At 40.5% G+C, this 25,029-nt stretch overlaps 1 protein-coding gene across 1 annotated transcript; it reads left to right on the forward strand.

The window, feature by feature from the left end:
• The first annotated feature begins 580 nt into the window (after nt 1–580).
• Nucleotides 581–24,900, forward strand: LOC140943978 (uncharacterized). The gene is made up of 19 exons (XM_073393086.1): nt 581–1,216; nt 2,458–2,679; nt 4,545–4,697; nt 5,364–5,507; nt 6,414–6,584; nt 7,178–7,227; nt 7,794–7,923; nt 8,537–8,674; nt 8,936–9,045; nt 9,320–9,420; nt 11,237–11,691; nt 12,652–13,343; nt 13,705–13,954; nt 15,572–16,375; nt 17,136–17,172; nt 18,097–18,339; nt 19,018–19,149; nt 20,597–20,767; nt 22,713–24,900. The coding sequence occupies exons 1-18, from the start codon at nt 725–727 to the stop codon at nt 20,749–20,751; spliced, it is 4,479 nt and encodes a 1,492-aa protein (XP_073249187.1). The 5' UTR covers nt 581–724; the 3' UTR covers nt 20,752–20,767; nt 22,713–24,900.
• The last annotated feature ends 129 nt before the right edge of the window (nt 24,901–25,029 follow it).

Below are 25,029 nucleotides of genomic sequence, written 5' to 3' on the forward strand. Positions count from 1 at the left end.
TTCTATCATTAGTCAGACAAACACAGCATTTTAATAACAACAGACAAACGAAAGTGAGGAATTCGCGAATGCTAATTTTTAAGCCATGTCCCCACGAATCCAGACATTTTTGAAACCGCATATTTTTTATCCGGATTCGTGAAGACGAGGCGTTAAACCGCCCCGGCGAGCGGTTTCAAAACAATGCGGCTCCGGTGTCCGGATTGACTGGTTTCATTTGGAAGGAAGCCCGATTCGCATGAAAAACGTTTGCATTTTCAAGAGTATCCGGATTCGTGTGGAGGGGGCCTTAGCCGTTTAAGTCCCAATGTTGACCAACAACAATTTTCTCCTATCAATATTCATACATCATCAAGAGAAAAGGTTAGGAGAATTAATCCCCAAAGAGAAAATACCTTGATCTTTTATCAAATTCTCTCAACACATTCTTTAACAAGATAAATGGAGATCAGTTTGGAGAATTTGTATGTGGATATTGGGGCTTAAAGGGTAAAATTTGTTTGTCTGACCTTCAGTTTTAGAAATAGTAACTGTGCCCAGCACCATTGTGCGAACCAGTCTCTACCTCTTTTTTAGGTTATTTATTGCGAACAAGGAAGTCTTTCCAACCGCTGTTCCCCTTGAACTGGCTTTACAGCACAGAAAAAAGGAAGCTGCTGAGATAATTTTACTGAGTACTGACTGTGATCGACAACGACGTCAAGTTGATTGGGGGAACCTTGCGATGGGTGAAATTGAACCTGCGTGGCTAGAAAACATTAAATGGGTAGAAACAATTCTTCTTGTTTCAAATTTCCTACAGAGAGTTCCGGATAACATTCACATTCTGGACAAACTGAGTTGTTTAGACTTAAGCAAAAATCAATTGAAAACGATTCCGGTATGTTTACTCGAGATGCCAAGTCTTTGTAATCTTTGGCTGTCAGAAAACAAAATCGAGGAATTACCCAAGCAGTGCGATTGGAGTTCGTCTCTCAAGACACTCGATTTGAATGATAACTTATTGCAGACACTACCCAAGAGCATGGCAAAGGCGAAGTTGACCTCTCTTCACGTAGCAAGAAATAACTTGTACTATCTGCCGCCCTGGATCGAGAAGATGGCTTCTCTGCAGTTGTTAGATGTAGCCGGAAATCCCAGGTTGAAGAACGTCCCTCAAAAGTTGGAAAAGCTGAACCAGGCTAAAAGAGACTCGCTTATTGGGGAGAATCATCAGGTTGGTTTAGTAGTATTGTCTAGATACTTTGTATACACTCGATTGCAAAAACAGCGTGCAAAGGTAGTAATGTCCGATAGCCCGGGACTAGTGGATTTTGCAATCGGGCTAGTGAATTCTGTTCTTAACTTGGCCGATGGGCAAGTGAAGTTTTTTGAGGAGTTCAAATTACAGAAGAACTGTGTAATCAATCCTGCTCATCAAAACGTTTTTGGGGCTAGTTGAAATGAATTTTGGGCAAGTAAATGCTAGCCACAGCTTGCCCGAATGGCAAGCTGTAAAACTGACTTTCTTTGCACCTGAAAAACGAGGCCCAGTAATGATTTTTTATTCTCATTTAAATTCAAGAAAGGTTTTGCACGTAGGCTCGTTTTGAAAGTGAGAGTGTTTGGAACCTGGAAATAGCCTATTCCAACAAGTTCCATAGGGCTTTCAGTTTTCTTGGGGGAAATCTCTTCCTGAGCGCATATCTTTTCTCAAAAATCTCTTTCTTACAAGAGCGTGGAACAAAATCGCAGTTCTCAGTTTCATCAATTTAAGGTTAGTATTTATGCAAGAATCGTAAGAGATTTGTATGGTAAGCCTCGAACACCACCAAGGAGGGACCTTCATCCAGGTTCTTTAATAAAAATATTATGTGCCCTTAAAGGTGAAGGGCGAAATCGTGGAAAGAGGAAGGTCGATAGAGGGAGACTTTTAACACAGGAAGGTGCCAAAAATTAATTCAAAAAGAGAAAGAAAACAAACAAACAAATTGACGAACAAATGGCACCGGGTGGAAGTAATATGGGTAGGTTTGTTCCTTTAGTAACGCCTTAGTATTTCATCTACAGACTCAAACGTTTCCATGCAGTATGGTACATTTCCAGGGCTCAATACAACGGCCGCTCAACAGGCAACGTCCGGCCATAAGGGTATCTTGACCGGCCAAAAGCTTCATTCGCCGGTCATGTTGACCGGCCAGGCAGACTCTCATTCTCGAACAAACAGTCAAATCCTTACCTGTAAATCGTACATTTTTTTGTCTTTGTAAAAATAAAATCACATTTAATCATAGAAGAAAGAAGAATAAGTTCACTTTTTTCAATTTTTTTGACCGGTTAGAAAACGAGACTTGACCGAGCAAAAAATTCATTGGCCGGCCATCGTGACCAGCTACAGTTCGAAAACTATTTTGAGTCCTGATTTCTCCAAAATTGATTCAGAGAATAAAGGAATATGACACGATTTTTCTTTTTCAGGAGGCTGACTTTTTGACTGATCTGGACAAACTCTACCTAGCAATGGCGGAAGTTGGTACAGAATTGAATTTCAACATATTGGTATACAGTCTAGGTATCACCAGTATCAAGGCATTGAAGGATTACAATTTAAAAGACAGCGTCATACTGCATCCTGATGAGATCAACACCATAAAAAAGAAACTTGTCAACACAAGCTTCAAATTTGATCAGCTCGCTCAGGTATCATAGTACTACCGTAAAATTCCGAAAATAAGCCCTTCCATGTATAAGCCCCTCCAAATATAGCCCCCCACCCCCCCCCCCCCCTCAAAAAAAAGAAAAAAAAAAACTGGTAACGCAAAACACCCTCCGTTTAATCGGCCCTCCAAATATAAGCCCCCCGGAGGGCCCTCAAATACAAAGTAAAACAAAGCAAAAACGGTAAATCTCCTTCCATTAATAAGGCTAGACCAATCGATTTTGAAACGCAAATTTCCCTCCGAATATAAGCCCCTCCAAAAATAAGCCCCTTAAAAAGGGCCTTTGATAAATACAAGCCCCGGGGCTTATTCTTGGAATTTTACGGTATGTCTGTAAGTGTGCTGAGATTTGCTGTAAGTTTGTATTTGACGAGGCAGCGGTTTAATTTACCTCGGTCAACACAAGGGCCCTTTTGCATTAGATATAAACTTTTCTTTCCTTACTATCATAAAACCTGAATTAAGTCGACCTGCATTAATAAGCAGTCAATCACCTATTGAGCGATCACTTGCTCAAGTTCCCAGAATCATTTCCCTTGATTACTGTAACAGTAAAACTGAAATGTAGTTATTAAGAGCGGTTGCGGTCACTATTTCCGTGGTCCCAACGAGCTATTTTTTCATTGTCTTCACCTCCATTGAACGGTCTCTTTGTCAAGATATAGCCTGCAAGTGCAGCAGATATGGTCTGCATAGCATTCAGTGATCTGTGACTTTTTTTCTTTTAGTGCAAGAACAGGTAGAAAAAATCTGAGGTCAATTTGTCGTGTTATGAATATCTCGCTTGCCATCTTCATTTTCTTCATAAACTCTTAGGTTGGTCAAACATGTATAAGACAGTCAACCTGTATTAAGCGATTAGTTGGCACTTGAGCTTCCCATTAGGGTCATTCCGCTTAATACAGGTTTGACTGTACTAGTTTTGTACATCGAGAAAAACGCTTGCACTTAAAAAAATCTTCTTTACATTGTTACTTGTGATTATTAAATACTTCCACGATTTTGCGTGAAAGTTGAGTGACTGCTTATGATTTGTCTACACCTTGTCTCACCCGAATCGCGTAAAAAAGGTGATCACTGAATAGATGATTTTTAATTGTCGATTCCCAAGAAGGAACCATGACGCTTGTGAGGAAGGGCACCTTTTGACAAACTTCGCAAGAAATTTCAAAGGATAAAAGGTGTCGGAACCTGTGAGCTGCAATTATCTATTACTCATGGGCCCTCGAGGGGGGAGGGGGGGGGGGAGGATCACTAGATCCCATCGACCCTTGGGGCACCTCATTAACTTTACACATCGTAGCTTTCCCTTTTACTTTTTAGGGCTAGGCACTGCTTTCACTGATTAGGGTCAAGCACTGTTTCGAAACTGGTTAGGTTCTTTTTTTGGGTTGAGGTTGATGCTATATCGACTTAGATTATTACTACTCCGTCCAGCAAATCCTCCGTGATCTATTGGTTAGTGTGGTATACTGGGTCATCTGGGCCTTGGTTTCGAATCCTGCTGTCTTTCAAATTGAAGAGACTTGCACTTTCATGAACATCCGGCTTGAAATATCACCGAAGTGTGATATAAGAGCAGAAAACAGTTCTACCTTGTGTAAATTTCATAATGGGAGAAAGGGGCTACCGCCGATGGGATCTAATGCTGACCCATGCATGTTGAGGCGAGTGGCTCAACTTTCACGTTTCCACGCAGCTTTCATACATTACCTCCATTTTATTTACGCGCATAAATTTGCGTGCATACGCTCGTACAAATTATGCCACAGTGGAAATCCACCGTAACAGAGCTGCTACATATATTTCGATTTATTTATCTCTTGATAATTGATGCATTTGCAGAAATACCAGCAAAGTAATGTTGTGAAAACATGTCAAATGAAAGGAATACCGGTGATCAGAAAACAAGACATTGTTGTTACACGGACCATAACTTGCGGCCAAATGGCTGGATATGTATGCGAAGCAGAGTGGACAAAGCCTGGTGGAATAAAGGTTTGCTCTATAGAGGGTTTTTATGTACTCGTAAGGATTATTATAATTACGACTTTTTCTTTTGAGCATCGGCTGGTCGATAACTTTTTTGGCTGAATTTTGTGTCATCTTTGCAATTTTTCAAATCAGTCGAACCCTCCGTAAGCGTTCGACCAAAATGCGAAGATTTAGTGGTCGCTAAGAAGAGTCATAGTACAGAAATCTCTTTCTAGAATATTTATTTATTTATTTATTTATTTATTTATAACAACTTCATTTGTAATAATCAATACAAAAAGGCTGCCATCAGGGAGGAACTGAATCCTCATGTAAGATGACCCCTCTTTCTAGAATATGTGCGGAAAGATCTATCTACTTTTTGCTGAAGAATTCATTCGATTGTGTGTAAAACTGATGATGAATTTGGTTGTTAACTGCGCATTCGTGATCCCGTTAAGCCTGTCAACCTCAAACACAGCGGCACTAAATATTCAAGAAAATAAAACACGGTGCATACATGAAATGCCATACCGGTGCTAATTTTTAAACTTGACGGTACGTGCAATTTTCGTTGGTTTTATTTTGCATTTGTGTATACGCGCAAGCTCCTTTTGCGTACGGAGGGAAGGGGGGAGGGGGATTTACCGCTGCGCATTCTGAAGCTTAAATGGCGTTTTCTCTCTGTAGGAAAAAGTGTGTCTTCGTTATGGAGAAACTGAGAAACAACTATTTTTACATGAAGCAGAAATGGCGAATAGGTTCCGTCACAAGTACATCCTCGATTTCCATGGAGTGGTCATTGCCAGCTCATATTCACCGTACGTGGCTTTAGTAAGTATTCCTGCTTTTTACATTAAAAAGTAATAATAAAGAAAAAAGAAGGATGTGGATGGCGATGTTTTTCTGTCTGAAACAGTTCTCCATCTCTCTTTCTTTGCCCGTGTTTAAGCCTTCCATCATAAAGGAAGGCTTTTTTTCTTGGTTCCCTCATGTTCTATTCAAAGAAAGTTTGACTGTTAAATTACTTTATTAACCTGCTGTCAGTCAGTTGCAAACAACGTCGTATGTATTTTGATTTGTTATAGTTACTGTTGTTTTCACGACTGACGGTTAATCGAAATTATCTAAAAAATATTTTACATTGAATTGTAGGTAAAGATGCAGTTATCGCTAGATTTATGAATGTTTACACTAGGGCCATTTATACAAGGAAAAATAAGACGCGTCCCAAAAGAGACGCAAACTGTCCCGTGTAAACGGCACAGTCCGTCTGAAATAAGCCACGACTTACAATCCTGGTCAAAACGTATGGGACACTTCGTGTTTTAGGTGAGGAAATGTAATTCAAGTTGACCCCCCTCCCCCCCTAAACAGTGTTGAGTATCACAAGTCAAACACCTTTTGCATATCTTGTACACTTTAAGGACCTCAACTTTGTTTAGGGGGGGCGGGTGGGGGAAAAATCTTGTTAAGGCCGTGTTTATGAGTGTGTATCACAGGTTAGCTACAAACTCCATACAAAACCAAGTGAAAAAGGGGAGGTGTCGCAAGACCTTTTGGCCAAGATTGTAGCTAAGAACAGCCCTCAAAACCTGTTCTGAGAAAAGAAAAAAATAGAAATAGTATAGTGTATTTTTGATCTTGCCAATGTTGTAGCCACATGTCCCTAAAGCACGGCCGGCTTCGTTTGTGACTGCTTTATTAGGACTGACAGATTGTATTTACTGTCACCCAAAGGTGGAGGAATTTGCCGAGTATGGAAACCTTGACAAAGCGTCCGAACACCACAGTGTAGAACGGCTTTGTAGATTCACAGTTCAGGCTGCGTCCGCGTTAGAATACCTTGAGTCGAAGAACGTCGTTCATCAGTTACTCCAGCTTTACTGCATGGTAGTTTCTGATTGTCAGGTAATCTGAACTTCTCTGCTTATGTTATAGAGGTTAACTGGTCGGGCTCAATCAAAGACACAATATTTAGTCAGGCATTATCCGATAACCCACTGTTATTTGTAGCTCTGATATTGGTAGCACGAGTTTTGATCCCACAAATATTTCCGTGTCTCAGGCCCCCTTGAAGAGAGAATCTGTCCCGGGAAGAAGGTTTAACCCTTCCAGCCGAGTCAACTTTAAAGAGCATTTATACAAAAAAATTGACCTCGGTCCCTTGCCTGAGCCAACGGCGCTCGCGAATGCTCTGCTTTTCTCGCCTTGACTGAGTTGACCCGGCTGGGCTTGCCAAAGTGTTTACAGAGAAAAGTAGGCCTGGCTTTGAGGGTGATCCTACCATCAGAAAAGGGTTACCCCGGTACTCTTCCAGCCGAACCAGCCTTTTCTTCTCGTTTAAACGGTTCGTCGCCACGTTTTGTAAGGAAATGTATGAAACGTTGGCTTGCCCAGGTTAGCTCGGATAGGCGAGTAATCTTCTGCCAGGGACAATTTTTCTGGGTCGCACAGTTGGTGCTAGTAATAAGTGCTGTAAGTTATTGTTTTTTTCTCATTAGCTGAAGCTTGCTGGTATTGGGTATTGTGAGTTTCTAAACGACGCGAGGAGGTAAGCGTTGTAATGTGCTTTTAGTAAGGTTTATTTATAATAATTTCTAATCTTTCCAGTGCGGTGCTTATGAACATCTCATATTCTTAGTTTTGATAATGACAACAGACCCGGGTTGTTCACTATCCAACGGATAAATCACTATCCAGTGAATAAGTATTTGGGAAACCAATTGTGTTCTCTACTGGAAAGAGATTTGTCCAATGGACAGCGTTTTCCGGCTATTGAACAACTTTGGGTTAAAAAGGAAGCATTTGTTACATTTAGCATTTATTAGTATGATGGTATTCATACATGCAAAGGGACCATTTTAAAACGGTTAGTTTGATTAACGGGTTTATTCATGCGTGAACAATGGCAAATCATAGTTTCAATCCATATAAGATTGAAACGTTCCATACCACTGCTCCTTCAATCCCCAAAGAATTTTTTTTGTTTTCACCAACATGGCCGCCCGTTCAATGTATTGCACACCAATATGGCCACCCGTATCATCATTTGCACACGATCTCTAGGCTCAACGGTTAAAAGGAATTGTAAATTCAATTGCCTATTCAATTTTGCAGGAAACGCGAGTCAGGAAGTCCATATTCTCTGCCTGAGGAAGTGGTTTATTTTTTTGCAAAGCTATTTTCAACCGCTTTTATCAATTATCAGAACCAAGCGCCCGGATTTGAAGCAGCTGAGGCTGTTATGGTAAGTTTTTGATCCAAATATGGTAGTATCAGTCATGAAGACCAGAAAACTGAGCGTTATATATTCCTTTGTCCAGATGGGATTTAGCGGTTCCTTTGGTGCGTTGAGATCGCAGTGGTGTTGGATCATGAATCCTGATCGCGGATCATCCCAAAGGACATCCTGCCAGCAAAGCCTTTCTTTCGCTTTAGGGGTGGATCTAGGAGGAGAGTCCAGGGGGTGCACACGCCCCTCCACCTCCCCCCGAGATGACTTTAAGCTTTCTAATACAGCTGGTATTCTGTCGGTTGAAGTAGAACACGAGACGAGGTTGAAAAATTTATGTTAAACGCCGTGAAAATGGTAGTTAAATTTGTAGTTTCTTAGTGGTCCACCCCCTCCTGAGAAAAATCCTGGATCCGCCCCTGCGCTCTCTCAATTCTGCGTACTCGAGAAAGACTCTGTATATAAATGAATCGAGGAAGATCATTTTTGAGCATGCGCGGCATATTGCAAGGATACGGTTTTGATCCTAGGCTCCATAGCTGTGCGCTAACTACAAAGGGTCTCGGCTATGACCACCGTTACAGTCAATCCTTCTTTTTTTCTTTTTCTTTTTTTTCCAACGTTTTAGGATACATCTCAAAACCTTCGAAGTAAGCATGGTTATCTCTGCCCCTCGCACTTCTGTGAAGTGTTTGATCGTTGTCTACGAGATAACCCGAAAGAGAGACCGTCCTTCTCTGAGATCAGTCAATCTCTGATGGCGATAGTAAGTCAAAAGTAAATTATTTAAATTGACCCTCAGGCGTGTTCTTCTCTTATGTAGCTAGTAAAATACAAGAAGAACCAAAAGAATCGAAGTCATAACAAGAAAACCCCTTTTAGCGCAAAACAAAAAACACTTTAAGACACAACTTAACTATGCATTCACAATGTACATAGTATTATTTGACAGTACATTTTAAAGTAGACTTGAGGATATACAGCATTTCTCAATATTTGCTTTTACTTGAATGTTTAATTTATTCAGGAAAATCCTTTAAAAGTCAAAGTGAAAAGAAGCTTCAATGCAGAATCAGCGGGGTTTCTTAGAGGCGAGACGGGGGAATTGATAACTCTCATTTCCAAGGACCGTCACAGGTTTGCTCCAATTCGTCATAAAATCATTAGTTTTTGTTTTCTTTGATAGCACTTTCGACAAGTCCTTGTGTTTTTGTTTAAACTGATTTGGACATAAAAGCCATGAGTTTTCAACAGATAAAACATACCTATTAAAGGCAAACTGTGATTGTATTTTCTAACTTTCTCCTATCCTGAAAATTATCGCTTTATGAAGGAATGAACACCACCAACTGAAGAGGAAGTTGTTTAGTTTTACTGATGTAAATATTTTTCTGTGTATGTCTAGTTTAAGAGAAGAAAAGAATGTATGGCTGGGTGAAACACAAAGCAAGGAAGTTGGGTTTTTCACAGCAGAAAATGTAGAGGAAGTTCCTGTCTCTGAGCTAACAGAAGGTGCGAGGACAAAATGCGTAGCAATGAAAATAAATCTTTCGTGTTATTAGTTCAATGTATGATCTTTCTTCGAATTTAAAGCAAAAATCTCTTATAGAGTGTTTTTTTGTGTTACAAAACGATAAAAGGCGGCCTTGTTGGTGTCCAAACCAATCCTCTGCGAGTTGAACTCTTGTTTTATGTAAACGCTTTTTTTGTCCAAATAAATTAGCATAGACGTGCGTGAAAACCCTCTATAGCAACGTCGCATCTCTGAAGGGAATAAGTCACACACATGACCTGTGTTGTCGCATTAGTTTCTTGACTAGTAATGCCCGAATGATTCAACCTCGTCCCCAGGGCTTTTCCCTTAAAAAATGGGTGGGGCGGGAAAAGGCCCTGGCATCGGCTGGTCACGTGTCCCCTCGTACACCCTAAAATCCTGGGTGTAATAAATTAGCGCTATGTGAAAAGCTAAAATTATGCGTAACCTCACAGCGCGCGATCTTGGGCGGCCTTTTACATCTCTTGACGATTAACGAAAAGTCTTACAAGGTTTCCTTTTTGTCACAGATACTGGCTATGGTAATTTTTTGCTTTCCTCCGATTTCTATGAAGGGGACAGCGAGCGGTAACATTTGTAAAACTTCCTTTAAAGAGCGATATAAATGACAAACAAGCTATCGTACATGCATAAAGTTTGTACTGGAAAAGTTCGCTTTCGCGACTCTTTTGATATTTTATTTTATTTCTTGCGAAGTGGACCGCCGTACACAACCTAATTCCATTCACCTTAACTCTCAGCCATATCATCATAGCGATACGCGTTGGTTTAGACTTATCTTGTATGACCTGTATTTTTAAAAAATTCATTGACCTCTGCGAGACTTAACCGAAACCGGAAACCGCGCATGAAAAGTCTCTGGCAACCAGGGTATCAAACAACTGGTAACAAAGAAAGACTTGGGTCCATTTAAATTTGACATAGCCGTAGTTGATCCCAATCGAATATAAGAAAAATCCTTTATACTTATCCTCGGAAGAGAAAAGATATAAGAGATCTTCAAATGTTTCAGATCGGCGACCTGTCATCGTTCCTGGCTGGAGGGCTGACTTGCATCCGGCGCGGAGATTTGTTTGTTTCATGGTCGGGTTGTAGAGAAGATCAGACTCCATAAAGCATTTTGATGAACAATTCTATTTCAATTAAGTTCAATTTGTTTAAATTCACTGCAGATCCTAGAGGCAAAGGCCCGCATTTTTGTTTGACATTGGACAAAATCACCTTCCGCTTGATGATCGTACAGTAATTCCACAGTCACGATGAATTTCAGTCGAAGTACTACTCGATAACAGCTTGTCTCAACTCTGAAGCATTTGACATATTTTGTACGTGACAACGTAGAGCCGGTACGCCCTTTCATAAACTTGTAGCCTTTGAATAATACGCAATTAAATGGATCTTAAGCTTTTGAATCACAGAGACGCGAAAATATTGACATACAGTTCGCGATATTATTATTTTCCATTGTTGCGTCGTTCGACTTCTGCCAGCGCAAAACCAGCAGGTTGCATATAAATTAGCTTTTCAGGAATATTTAGGCTGTGCACGTGACCAGCCGATGCCAGGGCCTTTTCCCGCCCCATCCATTTTTTAAGGGAAAAGCCCTGGGGACGAGGTTGCGAATGATTTCTAGTACAGTAAGTGATGCATCCGTAGTTTCAAATTGTGGGGAAACATGCAAATCACCCGACTTTGCATCCTTATGCCAGTATTTTTACTTGTGTAACAAACAAAAAGAAATTTAAAATTCTAAAAGGCATTTTCGTTCCACAGATTCATCTGTGCCACCAGAGATTCTTGCCCGAGGACCTAGGGCTCAGCGTGCTTACGAAAGAGCTTTGCAGATCGGGAAAGTGAAAGTATACCGCGGCCGCATCATGATCCTTGGTCAAGACCGTGCGGGCAAGACAAGCTTGAAGAAATCCCTGCTTGGTTTGCCGTTTAACCCTCAAGAAAACAGCACAATAGGAGTGGAAGTTGATCCTTCCAGATGTGAACTGGAAGTCGCTCAAATAAAGAACTGGGAACCTACAGAACGGAAGAAGCTTGATGTCTCTGATTTTGCTGAAGACATGGCAAAGTTAGTCGCCAGAGATTTGAACCAAACAGTTGATCAAGAAAATGTCTCTGATTTTGCTGAAGACGTGGCAAAGTTAGTCGCTAGAGATTTGGATGACACAGTTGATGAAGAAAATGTTTCGACTGCGGGTTCACCTTTACAAAAGGAGGTAGTGTTCTTTTCATGCGAATCATCTAAAATACGCTTAAAAATCCCATTACGAGGTATACTGCCTGGCTGGAGGAAGTAGCATTAAATAAAGAGTGATTTTGCTTTAATGTAGTTGTTAAGCGGTAAAATAATTAATAATAACTTTCTTCAATTGCTTGTGTCTAAGGCCACGTCCACTCGTATCCAGATATTTTTGAATCCGCACCTTTTTCGGACCTTTTTCTTTCTTTTCCGGATACGGCTTCGGTCCACACGTATCAGATGCATCCGGCATACTAATCCGCTCTCCGGAGTTGAAATTTTTGAATGCGGTATGAATCCGGAATCGTGTGTGCGCTAAATCCGGATATATAAAAATTTTTTCATCCGGTGAGGTAACAAGATCGAGCCAGGTTTTTACCTTGAATACTGTATTCAAGATGGCAAGCTTGTTCCCAGGTTCTCTCAATGTAAGGTAAGATGCAAAGTTCGGGCGCTTTACGACGCATGCTCTGTTGCCAATATTCCCAGTGGAGTCTTGGGTACTAGAGTGAATCCGGATACGTGTGGACGGGTAAATCCGATTTGATTACGGATACTTGTGGACATGGAAATTTTTGAATCCGGAAAGAAAAAGTTGCGGATTCAAATTCGCATACCAATTATTTTTGCGAAAACTGAAAAAAAAGGGACAGTAGAGCCAAATCCGAGTCGGTGTTCTATTGACATCTTTAAAGAAATTAAGTTTGCAATGTTCAGAAGATCATCTTTGTAGTCAGCTACAAATTACATGGTAGACTATTTATGAACATGTCTACTACAACGTACTCCAGGACTTTTCGTCATATATATGAGTAGAATAATCTTTAATTACCGCGGTTTACATTTATTGTAGTTACTGCATAACAACCTGCCTAATGCTGCTGCTGCTGCTGCTACTACTGCTACTGAGTCAACGCCAGATACCATCATGGTTAAGGAGATGGAAGAGGAATCTTCTGACGATAGTGATCTGGAAAATAGGTATCAAGCTGAGCTCAATATCGGCAGCACCTCAGTCGTACCAAATGACGTTACCGAATTGGTTGTCCGGTACCTAAAGAATCTGAAATTAGAAGAAGACATCAAAGCGAAGGAAGTGGTTTTAATGCTCTGGGATTTTGCAGGTCAACACCTTTACTATGCATCCCATTCTGTGTTTCTTTCCCGGCGTGCAATTTACATCTTAGTGTACAATCTTCACAAGAGTATATGTGCCAAAGCAGAACCTCGTGTCAGGCAAGGCACTCATGATGTTGTTCTGGACAACCCAAACAATGAGACCAATCTAGATCATCTTTTGTCTTGGTTGGTATCTGTGCACGCCATTGTGCCCCAAGCGGATCAAGTCGGCAAAGACCTCGATAGCCAAGCGACGAGTGTACCTTATCTACGTCCTCCTGTGATCATTGTGGGTACCAATGCCGATCAACCGTTTGAAGATCCCAGAGCCACGGAAAAGTGCATCCAGAGAAGTGTCTCGGGCAAAACATACGAGAAGCACGTGATCAGGCCATTCTTTGCTGTTGATAACACCAAGTCGAACAAAGATTTAGGAGTTCAAGAACTGCGACGGAAAATCGTTGAAGTTTTGAATCAAGAGCCGTACATGGGAGAGGAGGTACCGCTGAGGTAAAATGCTGCCGTATTTCCTTAAAAATGTTATACCAACCTTTTTCAAGGCCTGTTTACTCAAGCACTTGAAAACAAAAAAACTACCAGTAGTCTGTGGTAACGTGATGATAGCGTAAGCGGAAGCTGCACTAAATCTAGTTAAAGCCATTAAATTCTTTCTTATTCTTAGCTGTCAACGGCAAAAATCTTAATTAATTCTTGGAAATCGATGTAGTAGGGGCTTTCTCAAATTTAGAAAATATTATTTAATTTCATTAACTGTCTTTAGGCACTTTACGAGAAATAGCAGTTTTTTTCATGTTTCTTGGAGGGTGTAAAAGCAGATGACGTGTAAAAGTTTGCATGGTCCATTCCTCAGATGGTTTAACTTCGAAAAAGTTGTAGAAGCATTAGTGGCCAAGGGAACCTATTACATGGATCTAAATCAGCTCCTGACTGTCACAAGACAGGTTTGCCGCATCTCTGACGAGGATGAGTTGACAGCCATGCTGAATTTCTATCACGACCTTGGCGTGATTGTTAAACACGGCCAGACTGTGGTATTGCAGGCGCAGTGGTTGATTGATCTTTTCAAACAACTGATAACTGTGCGGCCTTTTGATGAAGTTGTAAGTTATGTCTGTTGATAACGAAATTACAATACAAACTTTAAAGTGATTCTTATAGCTTTGATGTTTTTGTTACACTGACATAACATAACATAACAAAAACTTTATTTATACTCGAATTTAGAGTAGCCAACAAGCTAATATCTTCGAGCTGACACTACGTAAAAAAGAAAAATATTTTGAATGCATTATGAATAATAATAATAATAATAATAGAAAAATATTATTTACAATTTTAAGTATAAGTATGTACAAGCAAAAGAATCTACATTAAGGTAACACCCTGCATCTGCATTTTATTTTTAAAGTCCGGCTGCAAAAAGCTAGTACGAAAAAAGTCTGGCAGTGCATTCCACTGTCTAGCTGAAAAGTAAGAAAAGGAGTTAAGATCTTTCTGATAGTTGTATTAGGTTTACTAAATGAAAGAATGTAGTTGCCACTAAGATCATAGGAAGAGGACCGGAGTGAAAATAGATAATTCATATTAGCAGGAAAATGAATGAAAAACAAACTCTTATCTCTTATGTAACAATAAGAGGAAATTCTGAACGCATTTGTTACACAGCGAAGTAGAGTTGACTTTTGAAAGAAGAATGGTGAAATGTAACTCCATCCAGTGGTGTCATTGCCATTCGCCCCTTGAGAAGCAAGAATGGAACCGGAGCCGAAATGCCTCTCGCAGTTGTTTCTGGGATCGTTACTGGGGACTCGCCGGTCAGCTATTGGCTATTTTCCCCCTGTCCCCGGTAACATTCCCAGACGTCTTTGCGAAAGTTCGTTCGATCCAGTCTCCCTCTAGTTTCATAAGTGACGAATTTAGACGGTAAGCATTAGACCCATCGGCCTAAACCCCCTTAGACACCTTATGAAGTTTGCACAACCTAGTATTCCTTATCGCTTCGGTATTGTGATTAAGGTTAAGCAACAATACTGATTAGGGTGAAGCACTGAAAATAGTAATTATGGTTAAGCACTGACTCCAAAACGGTTAGCTTCTATTTAGGGTTAGGGTTGTTGCTATATAGCTTCAAATCAAATCATGCTTGCCAGCAAATCCTCAGTGGCGTAGTGGTATAGGTGATGGACTGCAGACACTAAGCTCCGGGTTCGGTTCTTACTCTCGCTGTTCTGAATTTTTTCCCTTAAAAATTGAAGAGACTTACACTTTCATGAACATTTCCTGAGCAGAAATGTCAAGAAACTTAGAAATTTCATCCAAGTGTAGTGTAGAAGCAATAAAACATACTACGTTGTGTAAGTTTCATAAGGTGTCCAAGATGTTTAGGCTCGATGGGATCAATTTAGACCTTACTCGACGCTAATGTTTATCATTCCGTTTATGAATGTTTAACACGGTCAGAAAATCCGCAAGATTGTTTTGTTGTATTATTATTGAGAATGCCGTATCTATTGCGAAATCTTCGCAAACCCTCAGCGTCTAAAAAAAGTGATCGTCGTTTAGTATTAATGACAACATTGTTAGCTTTGGCCCTTTCTTGTCTAAACGTAGCATGGCCAATTTTTTTGTTTCTTTGCCCGTTTGTTTGTTCTTGTTGTTGCTTTTTTTTTATTTTAGACGAGTTGTATAAATTAAGCTTCTTTTTTCTTTGTATTTAGGATCCTCTGTTTTCAGAGTGCTGGCTTGAGCTTGAGCAAAGCGGCATTCTGAGGATGGCTTTGGTTGATCACATTTTTGCAGAATTCATCCAGAAAGGCCTGAGTAAGCAGGATATTTTGGACATGATGGAGGTCTATGGATTGATCACCAAATTCTCTTGTTCATCTGCAGAAAGCGGACAGGAGCAAACTGAGTTCTTTGTTCCCTCTCAGCTAAGATCATCTCCGCCAGGTCTCTGCGAATTGAATCCTTCTGAAAGCGATCCATGTCCGTTGTACCTGCACTTTCTTGACGGCTTTGTTCCTAACGGTTTCTTCCCTCAGCTTTTGTCCAAATGTATTCATTGGTGTTCAAAACAGAGGTTAAAAGGACCACCCCAGTTATTCCAAAATGGCGCAAGGCTTCTCATCGGAGCACATGACATTTTTGAGCTTACTCTTCTCTGCAGAAAGAGATTCATCAAGGTCTTGTTAAAGAAAAAAACTACTTCCAATTCTTCGGCCGGAACATGTGCTACTCGATTGATGGCTAATAAGGTTCGAGACTCTCTCGAAGAAACTTTGCAAAGTTTGTCTCGTGAACTATCCTGGTTATGCAACCTTCGCTATGAACTATGTGTTTTATGCACTTCTTGCTTGCAAAGCAGTGAGCAGTGTAGAAAGCATGGCTTAGTATCGAGTGATCACGACGATTGTCAGCATCTTCTGCAGGTACTACCAGGGGAGGAGCTGTTTTGTTTGAGGAGTTTCGGTGATAACACAGTGAACGTTCATGGATTGGAGAAATGGTTTCATCTCACTGAGGTAATTAAAGGACTAGCCTTTTTTACCTATTCAGTAAAAGGCATGCATGTACCCCGATCCGAAATACGAGAAATACTGCAGTGAAACTAATTGCACATGCACGCAGCTCCTTCTTACGATAACCAGTCAAGCGCTCGACTTCATAACGAATCATGGTTTGTTACTCCAAGTTTGTGTTGATTAAGATGTCGTTCTCCTTCGTCGAACGCAATAATGGGCTGCATTGTATCTAATTTGCTTTACGAGATTGACAAACACCATAACAAGTTACTGAAGCTCCGTGTAACCTGTTTGTACCCTACAATTGCTTTGAATTCGCAGAAGAGGAGATATAAAATTTGACGCCTTAGGATTTGTCTACTGGGGTCAAACTAAAGGTTTCAAGCATGGCAACTCGCCGTAGATACTCCTAAAGTGGATGATTTAAAGAGTGGGTTTAGTACAAATGTTGAACTTCATATGCTAGAAAAAAATGGTGGGTCCACGCCCTTATGTTCCTCCAAAGTAGACGGATAGAAGACATAAAATCCTGATACGGTCTGCTGTGTTCTCTTGTGCCAAATGTGGAACTAATTCTGACATTCAAGCTAGCACAATTTAGTTTCAATTTCAGCGTTTGATCTCGACGCTTGTAAGTTTTCAAGGAATGTGATTTATTGTGTGGCACCGCATTTAGTTCACTGCCAGCATGCTTTTTCTGTTAAACCCTTTTTTCTTGTGTTATTCTGCTTTAAAATACGATGACTTGTCTTTCTGACAGGCCGATGAAGCGAAAATGGAAAACGGGACAGCGAAAGGTATGGTATGTGTACATTTCAATTTTACTGATTCGGCTTCGATTTACTATTGAATTGAAGTCGATTGACCTGATTGTTTCTCGAGATACATGTAACAGTCAGGTTTCTCTACGTTAGCTATTCCTTTAAACATTGCATGGGTTCTTAGCCCTTGTTTTTAAGTAGAAGGGGAGAGAATGAGACAATGCCCGCGGTTTTACCTTCAGCCCCCAAAACACGCGATCATCTGATACGAGTCAAAAGTCTTAAAGGACGGCCAGCATGGTCTTATTTTTTTTAAAGTCACGCCTGGTTCGTGGTCAAGCCGGGTTTTGAACCTGCGACCTACAGCTAAAGTGTCCGGCGCTCTTCTTACTAAGCAAAGTGGGCGGCAGTTTTTATCGTAGGGTTCGAGTTACTAAGGGCTGATTTCCAGTGTTGCGTAATTTCTACGTGCGTACGTGCGTTAAATTTACTTTCGCAAATAAAATAGATTCAATGCATGAAATATCGCGCGTAAGCGTAAAAGTTGAACCTCAGTCAACTTGTCGTTTAAGCTCAGCACTTTTTATCTTGCCTCTATTTTATTTACGTGATTAAAATTTACGTGCGTTAACGTGCGTAGCCAAAAATGCGTCAGTGGAAATCAACCTCAAAGGTAAAATTACAGCGGTTAATGTATGGAATAAGCAAATCTAGTGGAAATCAATTGTGGTTCGTGCTAGCGCGATTTGAACTACCGAGGGTGCTTGTTCCGGCCTGAAGTCTACTGTAGTTGTAATCTAGAAAATCCTAACAAATTTCTTATTAGTTTTTATCCACTGTATGGAACAATCACAAGTATTCTAGACCTGATGGGCTTAAGCTACCACCATTTTGGACGCCCATGTGTTATTTAAGATGTTTATGATAAATTTGTGAATCAGATTTGTTGCTTTGAAACAGCTTCTTCTGTCTTGGATCCTCCCATTGTTGGTAGCTTCGCAGCAAGTACCTCAGTAGAAGACGACGTAGTCGTGGATCGTGCCATGTCTTTCAAGTCTGGCGTACCATCGTCCAGTGACATTCTCCTCATTGCTTCAGAGCTTGGTAAATCCTGGAAGATGCTTGGTCGAATCCTGTGCCTTCCTAATCCTGTTTTAGAACAGATCGAGGAGGACGAGCGCCATCTGCCTGAAAGGTGCTACGGTGGGTACAGAATAAATAATAATAAGATGGGTTGAGATCCCATTAAATAAGTATGATTACAGACTAAATAGGGTGATATGAGGCTCGGTTAATAATAAATTGAAGTAAAAAGGTTTCAGTTCTCGCTTTTTGGTGATTTTTTTACTCCTGTGCGCAATTTTTATTTTCCCTTTGTTATGGATGGTTTTCTTGCAAGGTAGCATGAATAACTCATCGAAAGACAAGCAGGAGGAACGAAAAAAGACAGACGATTGAATCCTTTATTTGGAACAGAGGGAACTGTGCAAAATTCTCCCACTTGATTTTAACGTTGTCAGTATAGGCAGCAGCAAACTGGTATAGAATTGTTTTCGATATGTAGAAACTTAGTGTCTAGGATCAGTTGGCCAGTTATTGATCATATTTTACCATCCAGGCATTCAACATACAGAAATGTGGAAGATGTCCAGACGTCCTGTCACTCAGCTATGCATCCGTGAACTAGTAGAATTTTTACCTACCGTTGGATTTTGCCAAGAAACGTTATATTTTTCTCGATCATTTCAAGCGGTCCTTTTAATTTTCCTTGTAATGCCATTATATTGAGAAAACTATGTAGTGAACAAGGCTTCTACCTTTCTCCCGATCAATATACATTAACGCTAAACAGCTCTTTTCAACACACTGTCCAATTTACAGCTGTGTTAAACAAGTGGATACAAACAGTCGGACCCGCCGCATCGTATGAGTGCCTGGCTCAAGCCTTACAGCATCCTATTGTAGGAAAATCAGAATTGGCAACCAAGTATTGTCATTCATTCAGGGAGAAAGGTGAGAGCAGGTTTTGTGTGACTCAATTTACTGATTATCCTAGTGTTAAAAGAAGTCTATCTGAGCCACACACGTAAGGACCTTCCGGCTCAAAATGCCTGGCCTTAAAGAGACGGAGATATGGAGAGTTGAAAGGAGAAAATGAAAAGCGAGCGAGACCCCTTGACCAGTGTAATGTCCACTTTGAGTATGGTGTTTAGTGAGGTGTTCGCGCCAATGCGGTTTCTCTTCCTTCTGATTAACAATGACAATAGGGCTGAGTAGAGTCCAATAGCACTGCACACAGTAACTATTTATGAAACTGAAACTTAGACAAGCAAAAAAACAAATTGAAATTAACATTAGCGAATTCATGATATTTGTTCTAGTTTGTCATTTATAATGTCATGTTTGCCTGACAAAATGACAAAAATGACAAAAAAAAGTCAGACGAACATTGCAAGTTACTCACTGTGACGTCATTTTTACGCCGTGCTATACGGTATTTAATCATAAGAATGATTAAAATTGTTTCATCGCGAGTTTTATTTCAGTCCCATGCCAACTGGGAGACACGAAGTTCGGTTACCAGTTAATTATAACCTTAATATCATAGGTGACGAATTACTCCTTAATTTTGGCGCGAAATTTCAGCGTTAATTTGTAATTTCACATGTGAAATTGCAAAATTGCCATGGCAACCTTTCCGTACGTCTCAGTGTCAAGATAGCGACGAAGTTTTAAAATGCCGTGAATGAAGATGTCAGGGCACAAAAAGACGCTTTAGAAAACTTGAATACACAAGAGAACATCAAGAAGGATTCTAACAGGTATTTTGCCGAAAAAGTCTGAAAAATTCTGAACTTTATAAGCCAAATTTAAGGTCTAAACATTTGAAAGAGTAGAGTTCTCGATCGATACGATCCAGGATAAACATGTCAAAAATCCAAGATTACTAACGTAATTCGTCACCCATGATATTAATAGGTAATCAAATGGTATACTCGTGAAATTAGGGAATAATTTCACTTGCGTTTTGTCCAAATCCTAATAATTAATAGAATTTGGACAAAACGCGCGTGAAATTATTCCCTAATTTCACTTGTCACCATTTGATTACACATACTAACAAAAGTTCAAATATTTTGAATAAATAATAATGTTTTAATTTTAAAAAGCTTAAATTATTATTCCCCCAGCTAATTCTTCATAACTGTGTCGGCGCTGACCATATTTGGAAGATGCAGGCAAAATACAATCGATAAGATCGCAACCTCGTTTCCAGGCAGCGGCGCGGCAGCCTAGCTGTTTATGCATTAATGAACTCAAACAAACCGGCTAAAGAGTTCACGGCTTTCCGAAGACGAATTTGCCGAATTTATAACCAAAAGTCGTCATTGTCAGAGTCGTTGTGGTCTCGTTTTGAGACTGTTAATCACTGACTGTAAGTTCTTATATCTAATGTTAGAAAATGTCGCCGCACAGAAGACAGATTCACACCTGAGCGGCCCGCAGGACTCAGTCGATATGGTAAAGAACAACAAAGAAGTGGGATTGCAATGTTCCTTAAACAGTGGTGACATGAAAGACAGGGAGTCTGTGTTATGGAAGGAAGAGACTTGAAGTTCAAGCGTGCAAAGTAAGTCTGTTTTAAAGGAGGATAATGTTACAAGAATATTGCTGTTTAGGTCCGTTTTGTGCTTAAGTCATTATTAGTTCCCTTACACATACATAAAATGCTCCTGTCGTGTCCCTTAGAGTCATAAAGAAGATGTCAAACAAATTTCAACAGCGAACACTGACAATAATATTTTTTTGTTAATTTTTGCTGGCAAAGCACGACTTAAAAAAGGTAGGCCAACTTTTTCAAGTTTAAATCCATCTCTATCCTTGCCATCCGTAGCAAAGACGACGGGAAAAAGTTTTCGTACCTAATTACAGTCTTAAGTAACAGAACTGGACCATTATTTTTGGAATCCAGTTGATGCGAAAAACACGTCAATGACATACCCCATTTAATTGTAGGAAGTACCTGCGTTCCCAAGTTTGGGAAAAAGTATACGCGACTAGACCACAAAGCAACATGAGTAATTTGTTTAGAAAGAAATTACCAAATTCAGCCAAGAAGCAAAGCTCTCCTGCTTGTTTGTCTTCTTATTGCAAGGGAAATTTTCCCGCCTCGGATTGTTGGGTTATTTACAGTGCATAAATTTTCGCCATTGCTGATAATTCCCCTTCATTGTCGTCGATAATTGGACACTGTGTTCAAAGTTAGGCCCTGTTTATTATACATGGAGAAAGGTTGACCCGCCCAACTGAGCTACCCTGGGCAAGCCAACTCTTCAATAAAAAGTTGACGTGGCGAATCGTTAACATCAGAAAAAAACGTTGGCTCGGCTAGACTTAAGGGTGATCCGCCAAGTTGGGTTACCCTTTTGTGATGGTAGGGTGACCCTCCTACTTGGGCCAACTTTTCTCCATATACGTTGGCGTACCCACCCGGGTCATCTGGGTAAAGGTAAGACAATCAGAGCATGCGCGAGTGCTTTTTAGAGCATGTGCGAGCGCTGATGGCTCAAGCCAAGAGGTCAAACTTCTCATATAAACGCTCGCTTAAGTTGGCAAGGCTGGATGAGTAACACTTCTGCCCGACTTTTCGACTTTTCGCAGGTCCATATAAACGGGGCCCAAGAGATGAGAAATCTAAGTCCAATAAACAACTAAACACGTCATCATGTATACGCACGGCCATGCGTGTATTAAGGGGGTTTTTTTTATACCTTAGCGACTCAATAAGACATATAGGGCAAGCACCTTATAAAGCTGTATAAAAATTGAGCAATAGTTAAAGATTCGTAAGCCACCAAAACTGCAGAAATGCAGGAGGCAAAAATCACTAAACCGTAAATTCAGTGACAAATTATGAGATTTCCAGGCAAATTTTCCCGAAAAGTGCATGTTGATTGTGTGCGTGGCTGAAATTTTCAGCGATAGCTTAAATTCTGCTATGAGCTTTCAATGTTCACAGTGTCCATTTCAGTCGCTTAACCAGAGAGAGTGATGAGCATATGCCAAAGTGGCAAAGCATTTGAACAAAGATACGGGCTCGCTTGTAGTTTCTTCTTCAGCACAAGAACGAATGTAATCGCCTTTGAAGGCTGCAGTTCTCACTATCGATAGCGACGGCTTCAAACACGTCTTTTAAAAAGTGAATTCGCACTGTTTCAAACTTTATCGAGCTTATTCCATCTCGTTCAATTCGTCCAATTTTTGCGATTTTTTTCTGGAGTTGAATTCTGAAAGACTTTATCGAAGTTCAGGAAAAGAAAAAGGAAGTCACTGTCTTGTGTTCACGTCCACACAAAACGTGAAATTAGAGTTTTTCTCGTCGTAGTCGTGCAGTGGCGGCAAAGAAATATACAAATGTACAAAAAAGCGTGATGAACGTGCAGAGTTGTTGTTTTGCAGAGTTGTTGTTTTGCCAGAGTTGTTGTTTTGCCAGTCTAAACCTATTGCTTTTAATTGGCCGTTTTCGTTGGCGTCCCCTTCGTCGTTGCTTACGCTCCCTTTTTATCCCTATACAGGTGTTCATCTGAGATAAATCAAACTCGTTTCAGCAGCAGCTCGTGATGGCCGACCGTGTCTTTAAGCCTGTTGTTCCTCTGCTGTTTGGCAATGTCTCTGGATGGTGAGATGAGCAAGCTTGATCTTTGCCCGGCTTCCGTACATAAGGCTGACAAAAAAAAAATTATTGGCTGCTTTGTTCAGAATTGTACCCACACCACAACACACAAACGAACCTACAATGGTTTCCGCAACACCAAGAAACACAGAAATATGCCTACAGCAATGTAGAAAAGACGTTTTGAAATACAAACCTCCAAAGAACTTCTACTATTTTTTAATTAACCTTAAGATACTTGGCATTGCCTTCATAGATATACATATATTTGTAGAAAAAAAATTAATGTGAAGTAGGGATACGGTTGTAATTCTGCTGGTGTACACCACCCGGTGCAAAAGTTAGAATCTGTTTTTGTTTTTATTACTCCTTTGAACTTGGTCTTGAATCAGAATTTTCTCAACTTAAATTATAGCAAGGTACAAAGATTAATAAGTGGGCAAATGAGATTACTTCATGATTGGTAACCGCGTACGAATTTTATTCACGAGTTGGCGTTTCTTCAGAAAGAGCGATTTTTAAGTATCAGACGACGCGAACGATGATTTTTTCACTTGTGAAATGTCACTGTTGGCGTCCTTGGTTGGCTGTGAATGAAAACAGAACTATTTTCCCCCCTGTGCATTAAGGTAGTAAAGTGTTATCATGGGGGGGATGCGCTTCACTCGATGGCTAGATCTAGATTTCATAACGAAAAAGGATGATAGGACACATAAGTAAAAAAACTAAGAATTAGGGAAGCCAAGGTGGTAGGAAATGAAGAGGGAAAATAGAAAATAGGGTTAAGTACTGTTTCAGGATAAATATATGTCATTAGCTTTGCACTTAGCCTCGCTTTGGGTAACTAAAAAATGGCGTTTTACGGCAGTTAATGCCGATTGCTACTTTAGTGTAGGGTTAGACATCACAAGCGGGTTCAAGGCTTCCTTATTTTCCTTACATTCGTCTCTTTTCTTACACCCTTATTTTAAAGTAACGTTTTCTTAGGGTAGGGTTCATAAGGTATCGGAGCTTCTTCTCAGCTGTAATAACATGTTGACAAGAGAGGATAAAGGGGACAGAGAAGGCATTCCCCATACACACCCTATTCCATAGGTAATTTGTCTCGAGTTATTTTTAAGACCACAGATCCCAAAGGGGATAAGACAACAGCCAATCACATAGCGCGAATGTGTTCCGCGTGGATGACCCACGCTCAGAGCCACGCGTTCTTTGCGAATTGACGCAGAACAAAATGGCGGAAGACGCGGAGAGCGATATTTCTATTCGTTTTGTCGACGAAAACTACTACAGAGAGATTTCTGCTAAAGCTGTGTCAGCGAAACGGAAATAAAAAGAGAATCGCCCTTCCTCTCTTGTATAGAGCTAACAGTACAGCAGGGAAATCCTTAACACACTGAATATTCTCTCAGGATCATTTATAATTTACAGTTTGAAGAGAGCAATTTCTGGTTTAATATTTATTCTTTTATTAGTCCTTTATTATTCAACAAAAATAACACTTGGCGTCCTATTTGCTTTATACAAACGACCGGTTTCAATCGACCGGCAAAATTTTTCATTTTATTAAAGCACTGAGGTTACGACAACTTCGAGTTAAACTGATTTCACGGGTTGTCAAAGAGTCTATCGATTCCCTTTTCCCAGGTGAGCGCCGACTCATTTCGCGTCAATATTCAGGAATGCTCTTGAACTCTTTACGCTTTCATTGCTTTTCGTCCGACATGTTTTGCACGGCGTATAGTCATGCGAAACCTCCACGAAACATCCACGCAGCGCGCGAGGTAACTTTATCCCGATTCTAAAAATAACTCGAGACGAATTACCTATGGAATAGGGTGTGTATGAGGGATGCCTTCTCTGTCCCCTTTATCCTCTCTTGCATGTTGACTCTTCCTGGGCGATTCGCCTTTTCATCCTTCTCATGGCTCCCTGCACTCTCTATTTCACTTGTGATGGTGGCTCCTGGGCACGTAGCCTGAAAAAACAGCGCACATTTCGCGACACTACCTCTGGTTTTCTCCGTAAAATAACGTCTAAGGATTGAATGAGGGCAGAAATCCCATACTGTTGATGTGTCACTTCCCCTATCTGGGATCTGGGTAATACTTGTGATTGGCCGTGCCGCATGTGAAAATTGCTTCAACCAAACAGAAATACTAGCCAGATCTGGGTAGTGACACGTCAGCGGTGTGGAATTTCTGCGCACGTTCCTCAGA

This window comes from Porites lutea, chromosome 7 (genome assembly GCF_958299795.1).
Source record: "Porites lutea chromosome 7, jaPorLute2.1, whole genome shotgun sequence".
NCBI lineage: Eukaryota > Metazoa > Cnidaria > Anthozoa > Scleractinia > Poritidae > Porites > Porites lutea.